At 43.1% G+C, this 25,269-nt stretch overlaps 2 protein-coding genes, 1 long non-coding RNA gene and 1 pseudogene across 3 annotated transcripts in view; 1 reads left to right on the forward strand and 3 right to left on the reverse strand.

The window, feature by feature from the left end:
* Nucleotides 1-25,269, forward strand: part of LOC135389379 (uncharacterized) — a 179,453-nt gene that overhangs the window by 136,598 nt on the left and 17,586 nt on the right. The window lies entirely within an intron of this gene.
* LOC135386927 (uncharacterized) lies at nt 129-25,144 on the reverse strand. Its single transcript, XM_064616412.1, has 9 exons — nt 25,102-25,144; nt 1,769-2,769; nt 1,235-1,593; nt 830-959; nt 693-764; nt 568-625; nt 413-486; nt 292-357; nt 129-234 (listed from the first exon to the last, which is right to left on the reverse strand). Exons 2-3 carry the CDS (start codon nt 2,552-2,554, stop codon nt 1,471-1,473), a joined length of 909 nt encoding a protein of 302 aa, XP_064472482.1. The 5' UTR covers nt 2,555-2,769; nt 25,102-25,144; the 3' UTR covers nt 129-234; nt 292-357; nt 413-486; nt 568-625; nt 693-764; nt 830-959; nt 1,235-1,470.
* On the reverse strand, nt 8,947-13,758 carry LOC135387662 (uncharacterized; annotated as a pseudogene).
* On the reverse strand, nt 14,629-15,714 carry LOC135386926 (uncharacterized). Its single transcript, XR_010420717.1, has 3 exons — nt 15,685-15,714; nt 15,119-15,209; nt 14,629-14,698 (listed from the first exon to the last, which is right to left on the reverse strand). It is a non-coding gene; the product is annotated as an uncharacterized LOC135386926 (long non-coding RNA).

Genomic DNA, 25,269 nt, shown 5'->3' on the forward strand with positions numbered 1-25,269 from the left:
GTTTTTTTTTCTTCTTACTTCTGTCTCAAAGTCTGCTCAGTTATGATTATAGTACCCCTTTCTAGCTCGTGATATAAAACATGGTTATGTCCCCGCTTTCCGGGAACGCAAGTCTAGACGAGATCATGGCAACAGTATGGACATGTCCAACATACACAATATTTGAAAACCTACCTCGTCTGTGAGCAGATCTGTCGTAAACATGCCCCTGCTTCAAGAAACGCTCGGAAGATGCTGCAGGTAAAGTAGCAGTTTCAAACACAATATGACTGTACCACGATATCAACTTACCTGCTTAAAACAAAAAAGAAGGGGAGTTGATGCCAACACGTTGCACCGTCCTCATAATAAAGAATGCTGCAAGAAAAACACTTCATTATGACCAAGATACAACGCAAGAATTAACACTTACAGTTACCATGCTTAAATCATATATGGAAAATATCCACGTACGCATGGCACTACAAAAAATAAGTATTGAGTGTTCTGGAAGAAAAATAGTTCATTGGTGATCAAGCTATTTATTTACAGCACACAATAGCCAATTCAACAGATACTTAAATTTACCTTTGCTATAACAAAAGGAAACGACAAAAAACTGCACAATCGACCTGCTTCTATCGACCTGTGGGAAAATTTAAAAAAACAGACATGTCATTTTTTATCAAAACAGAATGGCGATTTCCACATACCTCAGTCAAAAAGCACAAATTAAATGTTGACACGAACATGGTACAGAAGTGTGTAATGTGCCCGTGAAAGGCCTGCAATAAACGTTCATTCCTATTACTATAAAGAAACAGGAATATATATATATATCAATATTTACCATGAAACATTACAGGTTCCATTCGAACCGTGAAAGCCGGTCCACAAGTCGGAGCACCTTTTTGTTAACGGGTGTTCGTGGGCGCTTCTCTGCTCTGTAGCCCCTGTCTGGGTTGATTCCGAGAAATGTCCTGCAATTCCAGTAATGTGGGGATACATGAAATACACATGGACCCGGTTTCAGCAACACTAACTTTTCAAACAAGATCAATGGTGTCCTATGCCTGAGGTTCGCCATCCGCTCATTTTAGGAACATTAGTTAGTAATTTAATGTGCACCCAAGTATCCTTAGCTGATATTGGCGCACGAGCTGAGTGGTCATTCCCGAACCAAACCTTAGATTAAATGTCACCCAACATTGGCAGAATAAGGTCATAGGTTAACATTACAAGTCTGATGGTTTACCGTTGCACGAATTCCAGAAATGCCCGAGTTTCTTCAGCATACACAAGATCAAGGGTATAATGAAGGGCGAACCAGAACCCAAGTGCCGTAATGAACTGTGGCACGTGATCCGCTATGACTAGTTGGTCCACAGTTATCATGAACGATGTGGCGCACCAGGGGGAGTCACCTGCAATATGTAAAAGCATCGAAAGTTAGCACTGATAGAATATACATGCAAAATGTTTGAACGAAACTCAAACCACACTTGGCATGCCACCAATACTGTATACATTCCAAAAATTTATCTTGCCAAGAGCAATAATCCGTGGACTGGCTGGAAGTGCAGACAGCTCGACATCCCGGGCTGTGCAGAACTCCTGCAACATATTTGTTATTGCATTTAATGCATACAAGTACAACTTTTATCATAATTTTTTTATTCCTAACCTTAAGGTAAAAAAAAAATGCGAGGAGACCTCAAATTAACCTATATAGATATTATAGTATATATATAGACATTTATACACAAGTCGTGTCACATATGAAACTTACGCTACGAACAAGCAGGACACCATCTTCGGCCTCATCCAGGTAGTGCAGCAGGAGGAGGGTCACCGCAAGTGCTTCACTCTGAGCAGCTGGACTTGGTGCTTCCTGTTGCTCTAGCAGTATTCGTGCAACAGTGTCTGTTTTCTGTGACTCTTGCTTGGAGAAGTTCAGTACGTTGGCTCCTTTCTCATTCAGAGATATAGGGAGCACGCACCCTATATCTACGCCTACAAGCAGTTGGAAGTGCGTAAACATTCCTTCTGGTGTGAACAAATACGGCCACTCCGACATAAGTTCACGCGTCGTCATTTTTGACTTGATCATTTTGCGCTGCAGTGGATAAGTCGACTTAAGTTCTTGAATGACTTTGTGCCCCTCGCCTTCACTGTTTGTGTACCAAGATTTTAGAATCTCTTTTTTTTCTGCCATACCCTCTTCATCAACTTCTTCAGTCGAAGCATCCCTGATGCAACCATACGGGCCTGATTTTTTCTGGCGTCCTTTTGTTTCGGGTGTGTCGCTCCTCGAACGGGTACAGTTCTCGGTTCTAAAAACAAGTTGGTTAAGCACGGAGTCATGCCCTGTGCCGACTACTGTGCCATCAAAAGCGTCCTGCAGGGATGATGGGTACTGTTGCACAATCCGACGAGCAATAATTTCGTAGTGCTTTCTCAAGGGGCGCTCACACATTCTCATGGCATGACTGACTATTATTCTGATCATTTCCCGCCGTAATCTACTTGAAGGGCGCTCCTTTTTCTTCAAAGCTAACATTAGAGCAGGAGGCATGCTGTTCCATGGAACGCGGAAATTTACGGCCCAATTTGGGTCAGTGTTGGAAGCAGTAACATTTGTTGAAGCTGCTTGCTCAGGAGATACTGAAGGGGTTTGACATTGTTGTTGCTGAGGGAGGTTGATTGACAAGCTTGGTGCAGGGAGAGAAGTGGTGGAGCAGGACTCCAGAGTGCTTGCAGATGAATTTGCCTCTGTAGCACAGTTGTCATCTGCAGGAATTTTCAGTGTAAACATTTATTAGAAATGGATAGCTATGCCGACTTGCTCTCTACAATACACTGCCTACAGCCATATAATGTGACCCCCTTTCACAAAAGGAATACTGTATTGTCGTTAAAGTGTAGGAAGGCGTTGCAAGATTGGGATATTAGGGGTATGTGCAAGGGGAGAGTATTTTCAGATAATTCATTTTTAAAACTTTTCACAGTTTGACACATTGAGCACAGAGACTCCCGGTTAGACAACTGAGAGGTTTGGTATTTAGGGCAATAGTTACATCAGAAATTCAAAAATGGTGCAAAACGGGTACGAAGTCTACTGGATGACAAAGCGCACACTGGGTCTTGACAGGGAGCATTGAACATGAGAGAACTGATGTTCTGAGGCTGTAACAACAAGAAGGACAAATTTGCAAAGGCATTTGACACGCTGCAAGAACAGTGAAAAAACAAAAAATGCAGAAAAAGTTGAATTGCTGCAGAATCAGCAATCCACTACCAGGGACACATTCAGTTTGAATATATCAATTTACAAAAACCCTAAGTGCAAATGCTTTTCAACTGTTTCTTGTTTGCAGTGAGAGCTACTTTTTACCTATCTCAAACTTTCAAAGATGCATAAAGGCCGTAATTGTGCAACATACGGTTCATGAAGAATAACACGTCAATGACAGGACATCAAACAGAATATTTTGAACACTTCGACACGTGCACAACTTTTATAATATATAAAAGAAAAATTGCAAATCATCCATACACTGCTAAGCACAAGGAATTTCAGCACATACTGCAAAAGTTATAGATTTTACACACTATATTTTATACATTTTACCTGTCCTTTTAACTGTAGACAAAAATCTTCGGATTTGAATTGGTCGCAGCACACCCTGAAGATCTTGTTCTTCGACAAACTTCAAATCACTTGGTGCTTCAACACCAAGCTCTCTCAATGTCCGAACTATAGTGCTAATCTGATTTTCTGAAAGTCCCGGCAGAGCCACGGAAACTTCAAGTTCAATCATGTCCATCTGTAAAAAATTGAAGCAAGGTTTATAACCTCGCATTCAACCAAATTGTGCCTCATCAGTACAAAGCACCAGCGAACTCCTGACAAAATTGAAACATGGCATTACATACCCTGTTAGTGCTCCCAGGACTGCTTTCGTAGAAGAAGCTGGAATGCAGCATTATTGAAATAATGCATTCTGTCGTAACATATGTCACTATACGACATCTTGACAGTACAAATGTGGACAAGGTATTCCATACATTACGAAGCTCTAGACATGTCGACCGCCAACTTATCGCATATTCACAGACACGGACTTAACGAGAATCAGTGTACTATCTGCATGTGGAGATTAGCGAACACAAGATATAAATGAAACTTCACTGTTTTTGTAGCACAGCATACGTGATAGAGCAGGACAAAGAAGCTACTTTATTTCTAGACGAAGTAGCTTGGCAGACACAAGAAAATCACTTCATGACAATGAAGTGCTTTGGGGATATGCACATTTTCCCACATAGTGCATACGACGGAAGAGGATGGAAATCAGCAAGCGATTTCACATTCACGCATTTGTACTCTGACAAATCGTGCACTGCATAGATGCCCAAATGCCACTGAAAAATGGCTTCATGCAGTTTCACAACAAAGAAAACATCAGTGCCTGCAGTACCAATTATCAGAACAATTCTTCCAAAAACAAGGTTTTCGCTGACTTTAACTGCAACGAACAAGCCTTCAGTGTACGCAGTTCCTTTGTAAGTCACTTCATTGGTTACAACACTGTTGAATTCGTCAATTCCGGAACCTACAATGCATGACTTAATGTACTCGCAGTAGGCTGACAAGTCTAGCTGTAGCCCTCCTTTGACAACAACAGTAGGCTCAAAGAATGTGTCACTGAGCAGGTATGCTTGCAGCATTTGGTGTCTACGTGCCAATGTCTTGCACAGGGATTTAAAGTTCTTCAATTTGCGGACACAGTGCTTAAAATATGAATGCTTGCTTTCGAAACGCATTGTCCATAAGTTGATCAGCGGTCCGAACTGAATGATCAGACGAGGATAGTGGAGCAGGTAGTGGTGTTTTGGCAGGAGTGGAGACAATTGAAAAAGCTCTTTTCTGTCATAGAGGTATTCTTCAATGAGCACTTGAAGATATGCTATGGTGCCCTTCTGTATGCAAGGTGAACAAATAATGTCTACTATCCTTCTCAAGCTTACCAATGCACACCAGACAGGGTCTTCAAAATCCTGCACGTACTGACCAACAAATATAGGCAAGAGCCGAAGCAATGTCCAAGTTGATGCGGCTGTTCCAGCTATTTTTTTGCCGTTGTCCAACACCTCATGAGGTTTGCTGTTTGAGTCAGAACCCCTGTACTCAAAATTCAAAATTATGGAATTCAGCTTCTGATACGAAAACCACTTACAGACCCTCACAAAGTGTCTGATGTAGAGTGCAAGATCGCTTGAAACAATACCTTCGAAGAGGTCATGTCCCAGACATGGGGGAAGCCCAGGGGCACACACATGAAAAAAGCGCGGCTCATTGAAGCAGCTGTTACCCTTTATGCCTTCAAACATGCTGCCGTCGGCGTCGACGTGTTGAAGCGATGTGTTATAGCTGTTGATAGTCCGCAGAACACCAAGCTTCTCAGGATTCCTCTGGAAATGGTCACGGCTAATGGTGCAGAAGCGACAAAAGTTAAGAGACCTGCTGAAGCTTTCCACAAAGCCACCAATAGTGTGTTGTCCCAGGTTGTCACCAATGATGCAGAAGAGACTGCCTTTGAAACACACCTCTCCAACAGAAATACCAATCTCTTCTAAGTCCTTTAGGTCATTTACAAGCGTTGCAAACACTTTTTCTGCTCCAAAGTCCTTCATGTGACATTCACGAAAGAGGAGTGCCAATTGGAGATGATCACGTGTAGACCGGAGATGCTTCGGGAAGTTACCAAGTGTAAAGTATACACCAACAATCTTATGCTTCTTTTTGGCTGGTCCCAGTGGATTCGCCACTTCGAATGCATCTTGATACAGCAATATCTCCAGATTCCTTGAACCATCCTCATTACGAAAGAACGGATTCGATTCATACACTGTTCCATCGGTTATGTCTTCAAGTTCGTCTCCATTTTTCTCCACTGGTTGTCTCACAGCTTCGAGAACAGTATGGTTTGAAAGTAGATGACAAAGCGTGTTTTTTATGGGAATATACTGTGCAAAGCACTGCTTCTGACTACTGTTACGGCCAAGCAAAATGTCTGCTGGCTCAACTAGAGGGAATTTTTCTTTTAAGTACACAGTGCGAGAATGTGTGGTAGCGAATGTTGTTGAATGCATCTCGCCGAATATGTCCCCACTTCTTATCGCTTCTAGGATGGAATGCCTTCCAACATTCTCTTCGTTCTGTAAGGTCTCTTCAACAGATGCAGAAATGCAGGACAAATTCAATTTGTGGACATTTTTCAACTCATCAACTATACACTGTATTGTGGAAGCTGGAACAAGTAGCTTTGCTTGCAATTTAAGGTAAAATAGTGCAATACTGTTTTCCACATTGCTTCGTAAGTCACTGATGACGTCCCTTGGAGCTCCCTCAGTGGAGCAACTCGGCTGACTTGAAGTTGGCAACCCTTCCTGCACGTCACAGCTGGTGCATGGTGGTGGATCCCCCACACATGTTGTGTTTACTGAGTCTGGGGCCCTTATCCCTTGCACAGATCTATGCTTTCTGCTAATATGAACAGAAAATGACGACAGAACACGAAATTTACTCTGGCAGTCATAATATGGACACTCGATTTCCTGTCCTTCGTGAATGTGCCGTTTCAAGTGCGATACAGTCTCTGCTGTTGTCTCGAACGAACGAGAACAAGAAAGCACACTGCAGACATTACTGCTTGCTGACAGCAGGTCAATACGAGGTTGTCGACCTGATAAAACACTTTTGTGACACCTCAAGATGTGGCATCTGAGCGCTAAGTAGGTCGTCGTCTTATACGAACATGAAATATGACAGCACGGTATATTCGTGGCTTCGTGTGCTTCTCTGCAGTGTTCAACGTAACGTACAATAGTCCCAAAGTCACAGGAACAGTGCTTGCAAGCAAACATCGCAAAACACACGAATGAAAAACCAAACCGACGGAGACGTACGAAAGAGACGCTTCACCAAATGCACAGCTAAAGTGTCGCTATTTTCGCGGCCTCGAGTGCTTCTCTACAGTAGTCAACATGACGCACAAAAACCCTGAACTCACAGGAACGTGTTTCAAAGCGAACATCGCAAAACACACGAGCGAACAATCATGCCAACGAGCAAGTACGGAGAGACGCGAATCAGGCACATCAGCAAAGACAGAGATACACTGTCACGGCGATTCACGGACTAGAGGACGTATACAACATTCCGTACGTCTCACACTGCACAAAAATAACGCTACAAGTAGTGAATATTCGTTCTATTTGTTGGCGTCTTACCTCCAAGTCTGTTGACTAATTCGAAACTATGCGCGGCACGGCAGGCGGGAACACTTTACGGGCTCCCAACAGTAACTCGCTGTGTTTCGCGGAGACGCCGTGTGGTGGCGCTCGGTTCCGCATTATTTTACAGCGATTTGGCCGTATTTGCGATTACGGAAATGTACCGTCGCAAAAAAATGATAATCCACTGTAGGAATCACCGCAATTTCTTACAGTGTATGCAACATATCTAGAGCACTGTGTATGTATATGGTATAGGAATATGTACCTATACACTGTAATTTTCCTCCTGTACAGATAGAAAAAAGCTGTACGTGGCAGCACTAATGCTATTTTTGCAGGTGGAAATCCTGTGGGAAAGCACATGCAACTACTGGGTTCACCTAAAACTCTACTATGTTGTAATTCCCCAAAAACATAAGCTGATTCATAAATTTTAGGTAATTAGTTGTCAAGTTATGCTTTCCAATAGGATGTCCATCAGACTTCTTTGTGCTAGGGCACCGAAACGGAAACAAAGCAGGAAATCAGGTGCAAATGAAAGGATTGATTATGAACTTAAGATAATCGATGCACAGCTTCAGAACAAACCAGACTAACATGACAGCTTTTTTATCGCTTTTAGGATGTACCACCAAACAGCCCGGTTTTTATCGCTTTTTAATAATGAATAACCATTCTAACATTACTGGTGAACTTCATATACAGTAGACTGGGTACTTTGAAAGATGCAGTTGATGACACACGACAAAAAGGTAGATTAGCAACAGTTTAAACTGAGAGCTTTCTATGGAAAAGGATTTCAACAGCAGCGCCTATTCACGAATAATTCATCAGGCGACGTTTGTAGAACAACCCCCACAACACACAAAATTTATACAATAGTAATATACAAAACATATAGTACAACACAGCCATATTCGCAGCCTGTAACCATTCACATTTGCTTTCATGTAACAAAAGGAGTCACTATTCATATGTACATTAGGGTTGCGACCTTCTCCATCAGCCAATGACATGGGGGGGGGGGGGGGCAACACAGTGGGCTTTGCATTTGAATTAATACGATGTATCAAAAGTTCTTTTAAGTAACTAAACGTTGCTTTAGTTATCTCAGAATACAGAAAACCAGTAGAAGTTGACGACAGCCTGGTCGCGCCGAAAGCCTAGATAAGCATTCAAGGTCTTGAGATACTTCCATAGATGTGGTTCATTACATCGTGGACACATTGCACTGCAGCTAAATGCAGGGGGGAAAAAGTTATTCTTCTGTGTGTTGTACTTAGTGAGATACAAGCCCTCAAGCACACTCCTGAGCAAAGCGCAGACGTCCCAGACCTCAGAGTTGCGTGGATTTTTATGGGCAGCTATAAGCACGTGACTTCTTGTGCGCTACCTCACTGGCGGCAGTGAGGTCTGTGATGACAGAGGCACATGCGTCTTGGTATCTGCGGTGCCTATTTTCTTTGCTTCTATTACCCTCCCAGCTGTGAAACTTTCAGTGCAGGTTCACATCAGTGCAAATACCATTTTTTATGTTTATCTGGGATGACCTGTCGCAACCCCTTTTTGGCCAGCTGGAATGCATAACGTTGCATTTTTATTGGTCGTGTCAATTTCATTTGCATTGTCCCAGTTCTGTGCGAGCTATCTCAAACTCTGCGCTCTATGGAGAGCTGCACCTGTCCACTGTACGCATTTCACCTTCACCCAGACACCAAAAGCAAGACTTGAATTCCATAACTGTTCGGGTGAAATCCGGAGAGGTGACAACCCTAATGTACATCTTTCATGAAGAAACTGCCCTTCATTGTGGTTGTACCCTTGCCCACTGCCATGACAACTCCCCAGCTGGACTACAGAAGTATTTAGTAAATGCTTCCCTGCTTGCAGCGGCATCCCTGCTGAAGTTTCTTGCATGGGTGCGATGCAGAGAACGCAACATTGAACAACCCTCCAGCTCCTGATGCCATCTTCCTTCAGTAATGTTGCAGTAGACATCCTGATTGTCGCCATAGCCCACAGTGTTATTGTTGTGAGTGCTCAGGAAATTGTGAAGCACACAAGCTGCCAACACCATCTGCATTTTCTGGTGTTAAGTTGATGGTCCTCAACAGGATCCTCCACCGTGCACAGAGAATGCCGAATGCGTTTTCAACGCAGTTCCTACATGCGATGTAAATGGCATGTATAAGAATATTTAGCTCATATAAGTGTGTAGAAAGACAACTAGGGAAAAAAAGGCAGAAAAGAGCAGAAAACATGAACATCAGGAACCGAAACACAGCTATATCGTTAGGAGGTTCTGCACAGACTTCAAACGAGACTTCTGTGGATGCAGCAACTCTTCAAGTTACAAAAATGACCATGTGGTTTTGTCTGCATGTTCTTATGCTATTTTTTGCTCAGTTCAACTTGAATGCCACAATTTTACCCCACACGTGTCTGTCCTGGCATATTACATTTCCATAACATGCAGTTTCATGCATAAAACACTTCTTTTAAATTAATGAAGATGCCCTAACGTTTACCCACATTTTCGTGTCAGTACCAGTAACTGTGTGGCTTGCAAAATGCTACGCAAATAATGCATAAGTATTCTACATGAAACAGTACAAAACCATACAACTGAGGTACTGCTACGCCGCCGTAAAAGTGCTAACAAGCAACATGTAAAAGTAATTGTATATCTAGAACTTTGCAAAAATACATGCATTACCTGGCACGGCTCAACCGTAAGTTGAAGACCCTCTTTTCTGTAGGCAGGCCGAGGCCTGGGTAGGGCCTCAGAAAATCGGGTCGTAGCTGGAATGCCTCATCCCCAATAAACACGTGGGGAGTCACCAGTTCGCTTCCAGGCAGTTTCTTCAACCCTGGGGTGTCCAAGGTGCCGCTTTCAAGGTGGTGGCCAATCCACCACTCGCGAAGAAACTGGCGCCGTCTGTTGGACGCGGAAGGAACTATAGTGCTCCCTTCGTCCGAGGGTGTTCGGTTAGAACGCTCTTGAAATACCGCAGCAGCTTGGTTGGTTTCTTGCCGTCTTGTTGACTGTTTCTTTGGGTGTTTGTCGTTCTGATCGACGAGAGTGAGAATTTCTGCCCATGATCGATGAGGACGGCATCCCGTTTTCGTTCTTGGAGTTCGGGTGGACAGTATTCTTTTCTTTTTTTTTTTTTGCATGCTCTCATCCAAGTTCTAACCAAACGCATTGGCCGCCTGGGAGCCTTGGCCCACACAAAAAGTATATAAATGGGTACTATGTCGTAGACAGTATCAGGGAGTTGAAGCACCGTCTAAGAAGGTCCCAGTCGTGAAGTGCGAAATGAATGTATATATTGTAACTTGTAGCGCATATAGCGAATGAGTATAATACATATAGCCTTAATGTCTTAGTCTTATTTGTGTAGTCTTAATATGTAGTAATGTATAGCGTGAGAATATAATGTATGTACCGAATGTATATAATGTGTTTAGTCAGTGCTTATAATGAATGTAAGTGCATATAGTGCCGGCCCCATACACTCTGTGTCTGTTTAATTCCTTCCCTGTGTCGTGTTAGGCCTCATTTATTCTTCTGAAAAACTAGGCTATTTCGAAATTATTAAGGTAACAGCATACATAAAATATCTGCTCAGCAATGTCCACCATACTGATGGGAAAGGCCCGATCAAGAATGTGAAATTCTTTCACACGTCGGATCACGCGTTCAACATGCACTCTTGCACTAGCAATTTCTCTTGTACTTTGGACACTCCTCTAGGATATTTGGGCTTCTCCTCTCGCACTACTTATAGTGGACTGTACACTTCAATTCCTTGGGAGAGACACGAAACATTGAAGCTCTTATCAACCAATATGGCATCACCAGCTTCGAGGTGACCTAACAATACTCTACTGCATTGTGTCCACATCAGATATGGACCAACCCCAAAGCCGGGAAACAAGGCTGATGTAACCTTCTGGGTCACAGTCAACAACTGATTTATGTGTTGTAATGTTGATAACGCGAAAAAGTTGGTCGCTGTGCCTCTGGATTGTGACTTCAGTCGCATCGAGTACTAATCTTGTGTTGGGAAGCTTGCGAAAAACTTTGGGCGAATTTGTTGTGTTTCCTGGACGGCTAGAAATGCTGTCATGTCTCGCAATTCTTTCTGTCTTTTCATAGCCCGAACCCATGATTCGGGTTTTTAAGGACATAACATATCGCACGGAAACCTAAAAAAAAAAAAAAACGCAACTTCTTGCCCTGCACATAATAATTCGTACAGCCGTAAAGCCTTGCAGCAGCGGCGAAATAGCGTTTGTTTTCCAGCCAGTTCGAAACCCGGCGGGAAGCACGAGGGAAAGGGGGATGTGCGCATGCGCCGTGTCTTTTTCGCAAGTGGCGGATTGGTGATGCCTTGAACACTCCAGAATCACTTTGTCGTCGCTCGGCGCTAACATCAATCAGGACAAACCTGTAGCGGCTGTCTACGACAGCCATCAGAACTATCGAAAATGTCCCCTAGAGGACAAGAATACCTTAATAAACATGCACACAAGTAGCAACAGAGCTATGTGACACAGCTATGACCTTCTGTATGTCATATTCAGAGAACAAAAAAAAAAGGGTTACATGACACATTACACTGCCTCGCAAAGAGATATACATGAACATCTGTTTTAATGTGTATGTAAATGACTTCAACGGATAGGATGTAGAAAGCACAATTTTCCAGTATGCGGATGACAAAGCAGAAATGATTATCGAGATACTGCATTGCACATTCGACATAACACGAGCCATGAAATGGTAGAATCTTACAAAATATTTGTTAACCTTTTGGTACAAGTTTTATATATGTTCTAGGAGTAAAAAAAAATGACAAAGAACATACTGTTGAGAACCACTGGTCTACTCCATAATGCAAGTTAAAAGTTTTTAACAATTATTGCCCGATATCTCATGGCTAACTGGTATGGCCAACAAGACAATAGGCTAATGCTGCATATGCTGAATATTGTAACATTTAAGTATCAATAAAAAATGCTATGTTACCTTGTAGTTGTAGTACTGGGACCCAGTTTTTTTTCGGTGCAACAATTCTGACGTGCTTACCGTCAACTGCCCCTAGACAGTTTGGAAACTGCCACCGTTCATCAAAGCCTCTCGCAATGTCTGCCCATTCGGCAGGACCTGGTGGCAAAATACTGGGTGTTGAGCAAAATACTCCAGTTATATTTGCGTTCTGTGTGCATGTGATTATGACTAGCTGCTGATCTATACCTTCATGTACAGGTCCCTCAGTCTTTCCCAGAGAACACTGCAAGTTAAGTGAATAGCCTCCCGTGCAGTTTCAAGTCCCACTCTGAAGGCCATTGTTACATCCTTAAAAATAAGCCGGATGACAAGTACCTGTGAAAGAGACAAAAAAAGTCATGAGATGCCAGTTCACTAGGCTTTGTTTGCTCATTCGACCTAAAAGCTTGAGAGTATAGTGAACCACTGCTGAGCGAATTAGTAATAATAATAATAACGCTTTTTTATTGTGTACCCAAAACAGCCTCAAGGGCTTTGGTGTTCGTGTACGCTCACAAAATTCTACATAATGCCTAAAGACGACACATGCCCAGGAAATAGAGAATACACGCGGAGCTTACGTAGCACACACATAGTTCACAGAACATATATGCAATAATGTTGGTGGATAGATTGCTTATATCTAAAATTACAGGCAGATCTTAAATAATATATTACACATTACAGATATGTGAAGCTAGGAGTAAATTAATAAATTATAAGTAAATGATTGTAGAAATTATATGCAACAAGAAAAACTGCAGGATGTCCGGGAGAAAAGTTGGATGCTTCCATAACGGTATGCATGAAATAGGAAAATGCAGAGATCCTAGCAACTGTGGGGCAGTCAACTTGTGAATGAATGCACTTGTATAAGAAAGTGGCATCGGTAACGTCTGAGTGGAAAGGGGAATGAGGCCAATGTGGCGGAGCAGTTATTCATAATTATACGACTGGAGTCTTTGGGTGTGACGGAAATATAGATAGTGCAAAATATGAACCGCTTTCTTTTTGACAGCTTCGGTGAGAGTCCAAATTATAGCACAGGAGATTATGTTACTTTTACGAGAGAAATACATAACCTTGGTTTTGGCTGCGTTAATTACAAAGTTATTCGAGGGCACCAGTGGATGCAGTTATCCTTATACATATGTTATGTGTGGAAGGGTACTATCACCCCTTCCTATTACCTTAGTGTAAATGCAAGTAGTTCAGCTGATGAAATCGGTTCCCTGCAGGGGTGGACTTTTGGCAGATCATCTTCGACCAACCTGTGCAGCATGTCGAAAATTTCGGGACACATGCGGAAGTACTTGTGGAAGTAGCTGCTGTCCCCGCTCTCTCTCAGTTTTCGCATCTGCAAAAGTAAAGCGCTTTATGTTGTGAACGTAACACGGTGTCACTGCACCTACAGTTACCATATACTACGCTTAGCGTAGCTTATACAGGGTGTCCCAGAAAACGTGTCATTGAATTATAATAAAAAACTACACCACCTAGAGTCATGCGGTCAATGGCCTTTGTTCTTACTGGGTTTTTGCCAGCTCCTCATGTGACTGTCGTGTAACGTAAGTTTAATTAAGTAAATTTTTGCGAGCTTAAGTCGGAAATTTGCCTAGTAAACGTCACTTTTTTACCCCACCAATGTGAAGAGCGTGTCTAATTTAGTCAAATTAATGATAATTGACAGGAATATTCAGGAGCTATCCCATCGGAAAAAATAGCCGAACATCATGCTGTACGGAGGTCGCACAGAATAGCGCACGATGAATTTTTCAGCGCAATCTTTGTCAGTCTGACGAAAGGAGGTTGGAAACCCAGCCCTCCCCGACGATTGTATCTCATTACGGCCGATGTCTCAATACGGCCGATAATCCTTTAATCCCCAAGTGTCTCATTACGGCCAAAGTCTCAATACGGCCGAAGGCAGTCTCATTACGGCCGAAGATGTCTCATAACGGCCAAATGTGAAAATTTGTATTGTAACCTGCATTGATATGCAATGTCGCAGCCAGGTATGGATATATATTCAGCAGGGTATAAGCTATGCACTGTGCCCTTAGGGCCCTTATCATATTTATATACACATATTGCGAGACAAATGGTATGTTATCATACCACAGCACAATGCAACATATTGTGTAATGTGTACTCCCACAAGGTAGTGTTGATGTTGCTGTGAAGCAGGCTACTATGTGGAGTTAGCTACTTGTAGAGAGCTAGATGAATATTGGCTTTGTTGTGACGCTTTCGGAGCCATCCTACAGTCACTGGCCATGACAGAACACCTATCTCAGTCGATGTCAGTTTATTTCCATTCGCCTTACAATGATACAATTCTTGCTTCTGGAATGAGTAAACCTGCAACAAGCGAAGAGCAACCATGAATAGGCTAGAATATTAAAAAAAAAAACAAGCATTTGTCTCTACATGGCTGGTTTTAATGTGCACAAGCTGCACACGTGTTGATACGTGTCTGTTATTTCATACAAGGTTAACATAAATCTTCATCTAGACAAAAGAATGACAAGCCTTAAAAATGAGACTTCCAGGTAAACACAGAGCATGACCATGATATGAATATAGGTTCCGTAGTTCATTCCCTTAATGGAAACATGTGAATATCAAATAGTAATACATTACAATTCATGAAATGATGCATGCATAACTTTCCATTTCTAGTTTCTTTTTTATAAAAGTAGTGCACGAATTAACATTCGTGCACTACTACAAAATTTCTCACTTCACAACGAGAACCTTATGATGATCTTAACAGCTCACCTCTTCGCCAGGACTCCCTGGGCAGCAACATCCTATTAGCCATGTTGTTGTTTTTCTTTTTCGGAATCCTCCGTGCAGCCACATACCATGCCTGGAATGGAAAACCAGCTATAAATAACAGTGTATTTGAATGACTTCCTCTTGAAGTATTTATTCTAATCAGATATGCTTTTGTGCCTAGTATGGTGCGCGAAAGCACATAAGTACAACATTTGCAGACGTTCGACGCAAGCAGTTCAAGGAGATCAATTCAAGTACGCCGACTTGCGCTTTTATTTTTGAAGAAATACGACGACGAATTTTAACAAATTAAATATGGCTCACAATGATACGAGTAAATGCTGCTGTAGGGTGATGCATTATCGGTATCTTATCGTCTTCGAATAAATTTGTTGTTCCTAAACGCGTAACCAACTAGAAACGGCGCAAACCTACGAACGGATACCGAGTTACATCTATTACAGGCACTTCGGCTGTTTTGATTAATTTAAATTACTCGTATGAGAATCCAACTATGTGTGGACAGCACACTACTAAGACAGACAATCTACGAAAGCGTTACTCACCAGAATTCCTGCTTGACTTGGTCTTGGTCAACACTGCGCGATATAAGTTGGGGCTGTGGCGATTCATTCAACTCGATTTTTACCGCAACAACAGGCGCTGCTCGAAAGACAACGACGGAAAATAGAGAGCCGCTATAAAGTCCGCTAATTTGCACATTACAGCGCTACAAATCGATATATGAACACGTCGTAAACAGCAACCACTGGCTCACACAAGAAACGAGGTACCCAACGTTGCTAGACACCATCCGAACTCCGAAGTGAGAGTAGCAAAACAATAAGATATCAAAACACGAAAGGAAGAGTATTGATCCCCCCTCCTGCTATAGCATGCAAAACGTGATTTGCGCTGAGATGAACATATATGCTCATGACGCGAGTAATTTTCACTTTTCACTGATCCAAAGGAGGTCATGTGGGATCTTGCGAAATTAACAGCAATGAAAATGGCGAAACGAAACTTGTGAATCGTGCATTTGCTCTTCATGGTAGCTGCCAGAAAATCGAATCAAACTTACGGGACACTGGATTACAGGTATGTTGGCATCTTTTTCATTCCTGCATATCATTTCACATTACACTATACGTGAATACATGGTCATGATGTCATGTCTCACGATGCTGGGGAAGTAGTTGCATGGGGAAGTGTGCATGGTTGTAGACTTTTAATTTTTGATCGCGTAATCGAAATATCGGCACCTCTCGCATTGTGGCTTGCATGTGACCAACCAAATGCTGTTCCCTTACTAGCGCTTCCTACAAACGACAAAACGAAACATGTGAGAATGTATATTTTTGATTACACATATATAACAAGAAAATGTATCGTTTTCAGGTTGCTGCCACTACTCTATGTGCCCGCAATTGTCTTGCGTGTATGATTACACTAACGGCGTCGCCCACCACGGCGGAAGTGTTTTGCGTACACGCATTTCAGCATGAAGCCTGCAGGTAACATCTGATGTTTACCCTTCGGATATTCTGAACTTACATATTGTAGCTTAGAGGAATTCCGAATGCACAGAGTGACACACACTTTTAACATTGTGACATCAGTGCAGTGGCATAAGCTCTAATGTAATGCCCCAGGAAAATGAACAAGGGGCAGTGGTTTATCCAGAATCCCAAGCACGAGAAGGGTGTTGGAAAAAATTGTTGGAATAGTTACGTCATTACAGCTTAACATATCATTAAAGACGTATCTGAAGCTGAAATCGCGAAATTGCAAAAAAAATATAGGGGGGTCTGGATAAAGCACTGATGAGGGGGGCTCCTCCACCCCATGTCAAGCCTCATAAACCACCTCCTGAAATATTTTCCTGGCTATGCAGCTGCATTATTATGACGTAATTGTCATTGTTGTCCATAATTATTGAATATGTTTTGAATATATGGAAAAAAGTCTGCTTGACAGCATATGTCTTATGGTCATCATCAAACAAGAGCATATGTCATTTTGTTCAGTGCCTTATGTACTTTTTTGTAAATTTCAGGTGGACGTAAATTGTAGAAGGCAGCTAGTGGGGGAGAAGATCATGGTCATAGGTCATGTGACTCCTGGAGCTCCCAGTGGGCTCCCTTGTGGAGTACTTTTCAGAACACACACACACACAGTTTAATCACAGAACCAACGAGTAGGATGTTGCTTGAATACTGAGAGAAAATGGCGTAACACATACAAATATCGTGTGACAATAAAAACATTTTTCACGAGGGATGCATGAAACACTGTCGCAATATTATGTGCATGAACCATTGTGTGTGACACAAGCCGTGAGGGCACACCGCCTCGGACACATTTTGGGAAGCATAAAACACAGTATATGCAGAGCTACTATGGTGGATGCTTCTTTTTTCTTTTTGGCTGTTATGAGACCTCTTCGGCCGTAATGAGACTACCTTCGGCCGTATTGAGACTTTGGCCGTAACGAGACACTTGGGGATTAAAGGATTTTCGGCCGTAATGAGACTTCGGCCGTAATGAGATGTTACCCTCCCCGACATCGCAGAAAGAGAAACGGGAACGGCTCATCACGTCCGACTTTCGCTGAGATAATGCTTTCCCCCTCCCAATTTTAGGAACTGTTACTTTTTCTACTATCACTCTGTGGGCTGGCTTCGGAACCTCCTTTCGTCGGACTGAGAGCGATTGCCCTCAAAAAGTCATCGCGCGCTATGGTTCGGTGCTCCGAAAAGCATGATATTCGGCTATTTTTTCCGATGGGATAGCTCGTGAATATCACTGCGAATTATTATGAATTGGAGTGAACTCGGCACGCTCTTCATATTGGTGGGGTAAAAAAGTGACCTTTACTTGGCAAATTTCCGAGTTAAGTTCGCAAATATTTACATAATTAAACTTTGAGTACATGACATTCACATTAGGAGGTGGCAAAAACCTAATAAGAACAAATGCTGTTGACCGCGTGATTCTAGGTGGCGTAGTTTTTTATTATAATTCAATGACACGTTTTCTGGGACACCCTGTATAGTGACTGCAACTGCACAGTGCAAGAACGCAAACGTACGCAAAGTGTACGCTCGCGTGAGCGCATACTGGCATCGAAGAATATCAAATGATACTCACTGCTGTGTGGAACTCACTTTCAGTCTTCCTATCTTCCCAAACAGGTCGAACCCACCAGTTCTTCTTGCGCAAAATCCCCTTCTTCTTAAGAAGTACTTTCTTTTCCAGAAGTAGCAACTTTCGGTGTTCGTACATCGCGGTGATAGCGGCAGTGAACAGAGAACGGAAGCGGAAACGCAAGCGAAACACGGCATCAAGGTTCGTGTTCATCGGCTCTTGTTGCCAAGTTATGTGTATGGAGTATTTTGTGCTACATTCTACACCTAAAACCATACTTCTCCGTCGCCTATGTCCTTCTTGTTAACTTTCGTGACTGAAAACTCCGCAAGGGGTTCCAAAGGCCAAGCCGCCGAACATAGCCGACGCCGCCCGAGGAACCGTCGTATGCGGGTGGACTCGGCGGTTGACCGTCCGGGTGACGTCACAACTGCGGAGTTGGGCGCTTTTCAGTCGAGAAAACCGTCGTATGCGGGTCCCGCTTAATAGCCAAAAGCCGTTCCCTATTGTTAAACAAGAATGACTCGGACACAAGAGATGTGACTTACATGGTTTAATCTTTGCCGCCAAAATGGTCGCACACCAATATACACACCGACCGTCCAAGCCCGATTGTCTCTGTCCCGTTGTTTTCCCCCACGTCCCTTCTCCTCCTGGGGTCCTCCCTTCACCTTGGGGACTTGCGGTCGCCCAAGGCCAATACGGAGTGCTAGCCTCCTACGAGGGTGCCAGGGAGGACACCACAGGTTTCACACTGTTTGTTATTGTAAAGAACTTCCGTTTTTATATTTTTTGTTTGTTTTCGTTTGTTGTTCGGTTTTCGTGTGGTGTTCCGCGGTTCTCGTTTGTTATTTGTGGTGTGGTGTTGTATGGTTCTCTTTTGACTTTTTCCATTATCGTATTATGTTCTACGAGTGTATCTGTGTGTGTTCTACAAAAAGACCTCGATCCTTATTGTGAAGGGGCTCATTATTTTATTCACCACATAACCACCAGCAGTGGGGTGGAGTATAGCCCATGGCGATCAAACTCCCCATTCCTCATCATAAAATAACGTTATTGTCACGAGTGCGTTGCATTTGTTCAGCTGTCAGCCTATGTCATTACAGAAATTCGAAGCGCTGTGCACGAAGAGCACGCACATGAATGACTTATCACACACGCTGTAGGAGCAACTGCACATACGAGGTTAACACAGCAGTTTATTTACTTCCCTCGTAGCTCACAAATTAAAAGAACAATGGAACAAATTGGCATATTGGCGCAGGTTCTGTATCCGCTTCTTCGGCGCAGCTGAGCGACTGTGAGGGGAACCTGTATAGCACAAGCGCATTGTTTATAGAAAATACATGGTTTTGAGATTGATAGGAGCAGCCACACATACTTTCTTAGTACGTAATGGCACCAGCGAAGTAGCAATGCAAGCAAGTCGATCCCAGTTGTCAGATGCATGCGATACGAATAAACAGATTTTTCCTCAAATAAAGAGCTTACCTGTGAAAAATTACCCATCTTTCTCTGTCCGTGTGAAGTGTACTCAAACTGCTACAAACTGGCATGACGTGCCCTTTAATTTAAAGGAAATTTTAAAAAATACGGGCCGCCCCGCTTGAACTAAATGCAGACGACAGGATGCGTGGGGCCCACCAATATGGCGGCCGGTGACCACGCTGTCGACCACCCTATGCGCGATCCAGCCTATACTATAGAGATCAGTGCTCGAGTCGCGCGCCACACTTGTTTGTTTCTTGCGATTGTTTGTGTATATTTGAAAGAGATGGCGTTGCAGGTCTGTCGGTGCGATGCTTCCAAACATCCCTGAATCAAGCAACTTGGGAAAACCGAAACTATGCATGAGAAAGAAACTGTTTTTTGGTGTGTTGCCTGCAGGCAGCATCGTGCGTTAAAGGGTTATACCCTAGTTACACTAGCTTTCTCAACCACGGTTGAGTCGACTTCCGTCGAATGGCTCAACCACGGTTGAGTGAACTGAGCAACAAAATCAGTTACACGGGCTTCTGTGAGCTCAGTTGAGAGTAGCGCTAGCAGCGGCGCCTGATGAGCAAACAGAGAAACCCCAAAACACATAACAATTTTAAATATTACGTCGTCAGAAAAAGATAACGCTTTGGACGCTTTCCAGAGGTGTATAATGCCCCAAGAATGTGTGTTACTGTGTATTGGAAGGATTTCGTACGCAACTCGACATTTTTACTACTGTTTCGCATTTCCAAATTTATATTTCAGCCGAATCGCGAAATATGTTCACAACACTAATTCTCACGAACGCTTCTGCTGTACTTCTGCGCTTTCGTGCGTCGCCGTGCATTTTTCTTATCCGCGTTATTTAGTCTTTTATTTTGTTGTACATGTCATTGTCCTCGTTGAGTTCTACATGTTTCGTGTAAATATTTCTTGTGCTGCCGTGTCTGTACTGTGCGTGTACGTTCTGTTGGACAAGCGATGTGTTTGAGCGAACCGAAGAACGACGTGGTGCGAGAGAGGGTCAGGAATGTTTTTCTGTACCTCCCCTACTTCCAGTCTCGACTGAGGAAAACAGTGTGAGCTGGATGCTGTGCGCGCGCGATAGATAAGCGACGAAAGCAGAAACCAGCACGGCAACAGGTGAAAATTGTGACAGCAACAGCCCTGCGATTGTGCACAAGGGAGAAGCAACTGCGCAGCTATCGACGGCCAGCGTCTTGGTCGGAAACCACACTGCCCAACCTCGCTGACGAGTTCTTTAAACCGAAACGGGACTATCGCGTCACCTGTGCAACGTTCAGCTACATGGTGGGCGTTTGTCAAAGCATAGCTAGGCGAGACACGGACATGAGGCAGGCTGTGCCTTTGCAAAAGAGTGGCAGGTGCCCTTTATCACCTATTAGCATCTGCAGAACAGCCGTTTTGGTGTCAGCAGGCATTTTGTGAATCATCTGTACTGGGAGTTTTTACTTAGTGATTGGACAAACTACAACCCCAGTTTGTGAAGCTCACAACACAAGCAGAGCCACCTACGTCGGTTTGACGGAGTAACAGGACCCTCTCAAGATTCTGGACGGATGCCACATTGAGATTTGCTCTCAAAGAACCAACGCTCAGACTATTACAACTACAAGGGCTGGTACATAGAGGCAATGCAAGGGTTCATCGTGGGTCTAGTCATCCTATGTGACCAAGCGTTTCCTTTGCAGCCGTATATGATGAAGCTATACTCTGACGGCAGTTTAATGCTTGACTGTCAGATGCAAGACACGTGGTTGAAAATGCCGTTGGGAGAGTGAAAGCACAACTCTGCATCCTTCTAAGGGGATTGAATGCGACATCAATAACTGTGACATGATAATCATGAAAATTAGAGGTTGCATTCTACATAACATGTGCAAAGGCATGAATGACACTGCAGGATTGAATGCAGGACTACCGCTATCATGTCAGGGAAATGCCACAACATTCGACACCAGTTTCCACTGAAGGTGGGGCACGTGTGCAGGATGCCATCGCATTGCACATTTATGGAGCAATGCCGTCATGAAGTCGACATCTAGTGCGTCACCCCCACACCAAAAAGGGCCTCGAAAAGGCCAACACAATTGCCTCCACCAAAGGACATCTCAGCATTAAACAAACCCTGCTTAAACTCTAAGCATTTGCTTGTGAAGTAAATTAATAAAATGCCCATAAACCAATTAGATTGATTAGCATAGCAAAACAGTGCAGTATTGAAAATTTTTGCGGTAGCAAATAATAATTATATTAAATGAGAGGTGCTGAGAGCGCCCATCATGCTTCAATAACATCGACGATTCCCCTCCCTCGTCAAGAAAAGGCACCCTAGCTCTACGAGTTGGGAGATTGTGTACGTGTACTTGTTAAAGTTGCAGCCAAGGGCAACTGTGTGTCCTGTTGTATGAGGTTCGGTCATGTCCGTTGCACTTAGCTGCAACTTTAGCAAGCAAAAACTGTCCATCATAAGAAAAAAAATGTTCACATTATCAAATGCAAAAAAATTGAAGAAAGCAACACCAATGACATTTTACAGTCTGTGTTCATTTGAACTGGACTTTCATTTCATTTACTGGACACATCCATCAGGTGGACCCTGTTTGTATTTTGTTTGTTTGTTTTGCATGGTTTTTCTTCTTTGCCTCTTCGTCATCTTGAGGTTGGTTTTTCTACTGTTTTCTATTCACGAGTTCTGCAGTAGCTGACCCGAACACCTCCATATTTTTTAAAATCTCAATCAATCAAACAACGTTTTACAACACTATGACAGCATATTTATTGCGGGCAAGTACATTTCTCTAAAGTGGATAATTTTACTGTCATGTTTCCTTATAAGTAGATTTTATAACTACGGTAATATGCTTATGCTTTCTTGTGTTTTTTTTTTTCACGCAATGACCCTTTTTCAGCTTAAGTAACAAAAGCCGAGAATCACTGACATAATACATTACATGTATACATTTAATCAGGCTTTGCAAGGACAACGCACTCTTATAAAGCTAAAAAACAAACTACGTATGCAAGATTTCTCTGTTATGGAAAAAAGAAAATTACTGTGGTGGCAATGATTGAAAATAAGTCTGCATCGAATGAAACATTTCTTTGAAGGAGGAAACATTTCCTTGAGTTTGAGGAACACACAATATGAACTGAAGGAAATGTTAGCTCTTTCCACAGTAGACCATCTCGCTTGTACCATTTTAATTTGCTCATCGAAGCATTTCGTGTTGCATTCTATTAACTCCTTCCTGCAGCCTCAGTACTTTTCTTTGAAACCTTCGTTCCTTTTTTCAGCTTTTGCAGCTCTCATTTCCACAGCTTTTTAGAGCTCTAGGACCTGCATCATCACAGTCTCGTGTTTGGGCTACTTTCTCTGTGAGGTCTGTGCAGGTTCCGAACTTGTCTCTTGTTGCTCAGTTGTTTGTTCTTCAGGCTGGGATGCTGCAACAATGGTTTCCATCTGGCTGTTCGTGTGCAATTGGAACCTTGAAGATACACAAGAATGTGTGAAGCATGCAGTGAGACGACATATTACTGAGGAAGATGCGTCGATGTTTCCTCTGCATTTTTTTATTTGTTTTGTCACTCCTTCGAAGTTTATCGGGACTACTTCCAACATAGCATGCTTATAGTGCATCACATACACATACACAGGGGATAAATAGCATGCATAACAAATGACATACAATACACACAAGCTACTGTTATTGTCTTGTTGCACATAAATTTCCTGACTATGGATCCCCACCCACTAGTTGCCTTGCTATGCTTAGTAGTAATATGCATATGATTACATGCAGCATTGCCAGCACTGGCACTGATTTCCAGCTTAGTAAATGCTCATCCATATTTATAATTTTAGTGACTTCAGAATTGTTGCTCTTACCACTTAATAATGCCTTTACAAACTATTACATGTTTTAAGCACATGCTTGGTTCACAAGAGTTCAGAACAAGCAGTGATATACTAACTGCAACACATATTCCAGCGAAGAGGACGTACCCACCCCATCTCGATATCCCCTCATCATCCTGAAGCAGATCAGTTAGATGCTGAGTTCCACACATCATATCAGCACACAGATTCAGATTGCAGCTGTGGTTATGCTCACCAATCATGACATCACTGTTTCTGAAGTAGTCGTTTTGTAGCAGTGCGAAACCGTGCAGTGTGGCTGTAGTTTTCATAGGTGAAGCTGGGAATTCAAGTATGACATGTCATCAGTTGTACCAAATAGTATGAAACATCGAAAAGGACACCAAACAGCATGTACATCATACGCGCTCGCAGGAACGCGACGAAAACGCCACTGATCGCACGGAATCATCTACCAGCATGTTGTGGTAGCTGGATAAAATAGGCGTAAGTAGCTATGACATACATAACAAATTATAGCCCTAGTTGCTCATGCGCCCTAAAAAACCCGAATCATCATACATAACAAAGCAACCAGAAACAAGAAATTAACTAACTGAGTTTCCTACCTGTATTCCATCGTCAGGTTTTCTATTTTAACCCGCACTTGCTTGCCGACGAAAACCGCAGTAGCTGTCTCGACGCGGTCGTAATCGGCGGCGTTTCCTTTCTGGCCTCTTTGGTCCCCGATACGGCTACACTGTCTTCCCAGAGGTTTATCAAGTGCATCGTCATGGCATCTGACCAAACGAAGTGTTGCTTCCGACGACACTACAGTAGCTAAAGTGGAGTCTGCCATCTTGCTTTTCAGTTGACCCGACCGTGGTTGAGGAGCTCGGTCGAAACTCAACCGTGGTTGTGCAGTCAACCACGGTTAGCGCTGCAGTGTAACACTCTCAACCACGGTTGAGTTCAACCGTGACGTTCACGGTTGAGTTCAAGCGCTAGTGTAACTAGGGTATTAAAAGCCTGCTGGTTGCTGGAGTCAACTTCAGCGGACTAGAATACAATGGAAGTTGTGGCATGTGATAACCTTAAATTACTACTTGAACACACAGCGCTCACAGACACAGCCCGGCCATTAAAAAGGAACAATAATGCTGCCATGTAAGTGGGACATGGAGCTTTTCCATGGTTGGGAAAAAACTAAGCGTGATCATACAGAAGTGAGTACAGATACAGAACGTCTCGAAACAGGACCCCTCAATTTCTTGCTGATTTCAGCTGTTGTGACTGTTTCATCTTCTCTGTGACCAGGCTCATGCTCCTTCATACTCGTGTAATTTCGCAACCAACTTCCCTGAGAAGCTGCACAGCTTTACATACAACCGCGGAATATTGTGCTCAGCAGCCCCACATTTGTCGTTCATATTCTGTTCAAGCCATAGTGCAAGTTCGTGCATACACTTACCTGCAACTTCGGTCCTCTGGTGGTATCCTCTTTGTCGTCGTCGAAGGAGGCAGGTGCCGCATCCCTTTTCAACGCGTTTTGGAGTCCAGCCGGCCGTCAGGTGAACGACCTCGTAACATTCTGATGCAAGGACACGCATTGATCTTGTTCTGTCGCGAGATCTTGGTC

The sequence above is a fragment of the Ornithodoros turicata genome, chromosome 3 (genome assembly GCF_037126465.1).
Source record: "Ornithodoros turicata isolate Travis chromosome 3, ASM3712646v1, whole genome shotgun sequence".
NCBI classification, from domain to species: domain Eukaryota; kingdom Metazoa; phylum Arthropoda; class Arachnida; order Ixodida; family Argasidae; genus Ornithodoros; species Ornithodoros turicata.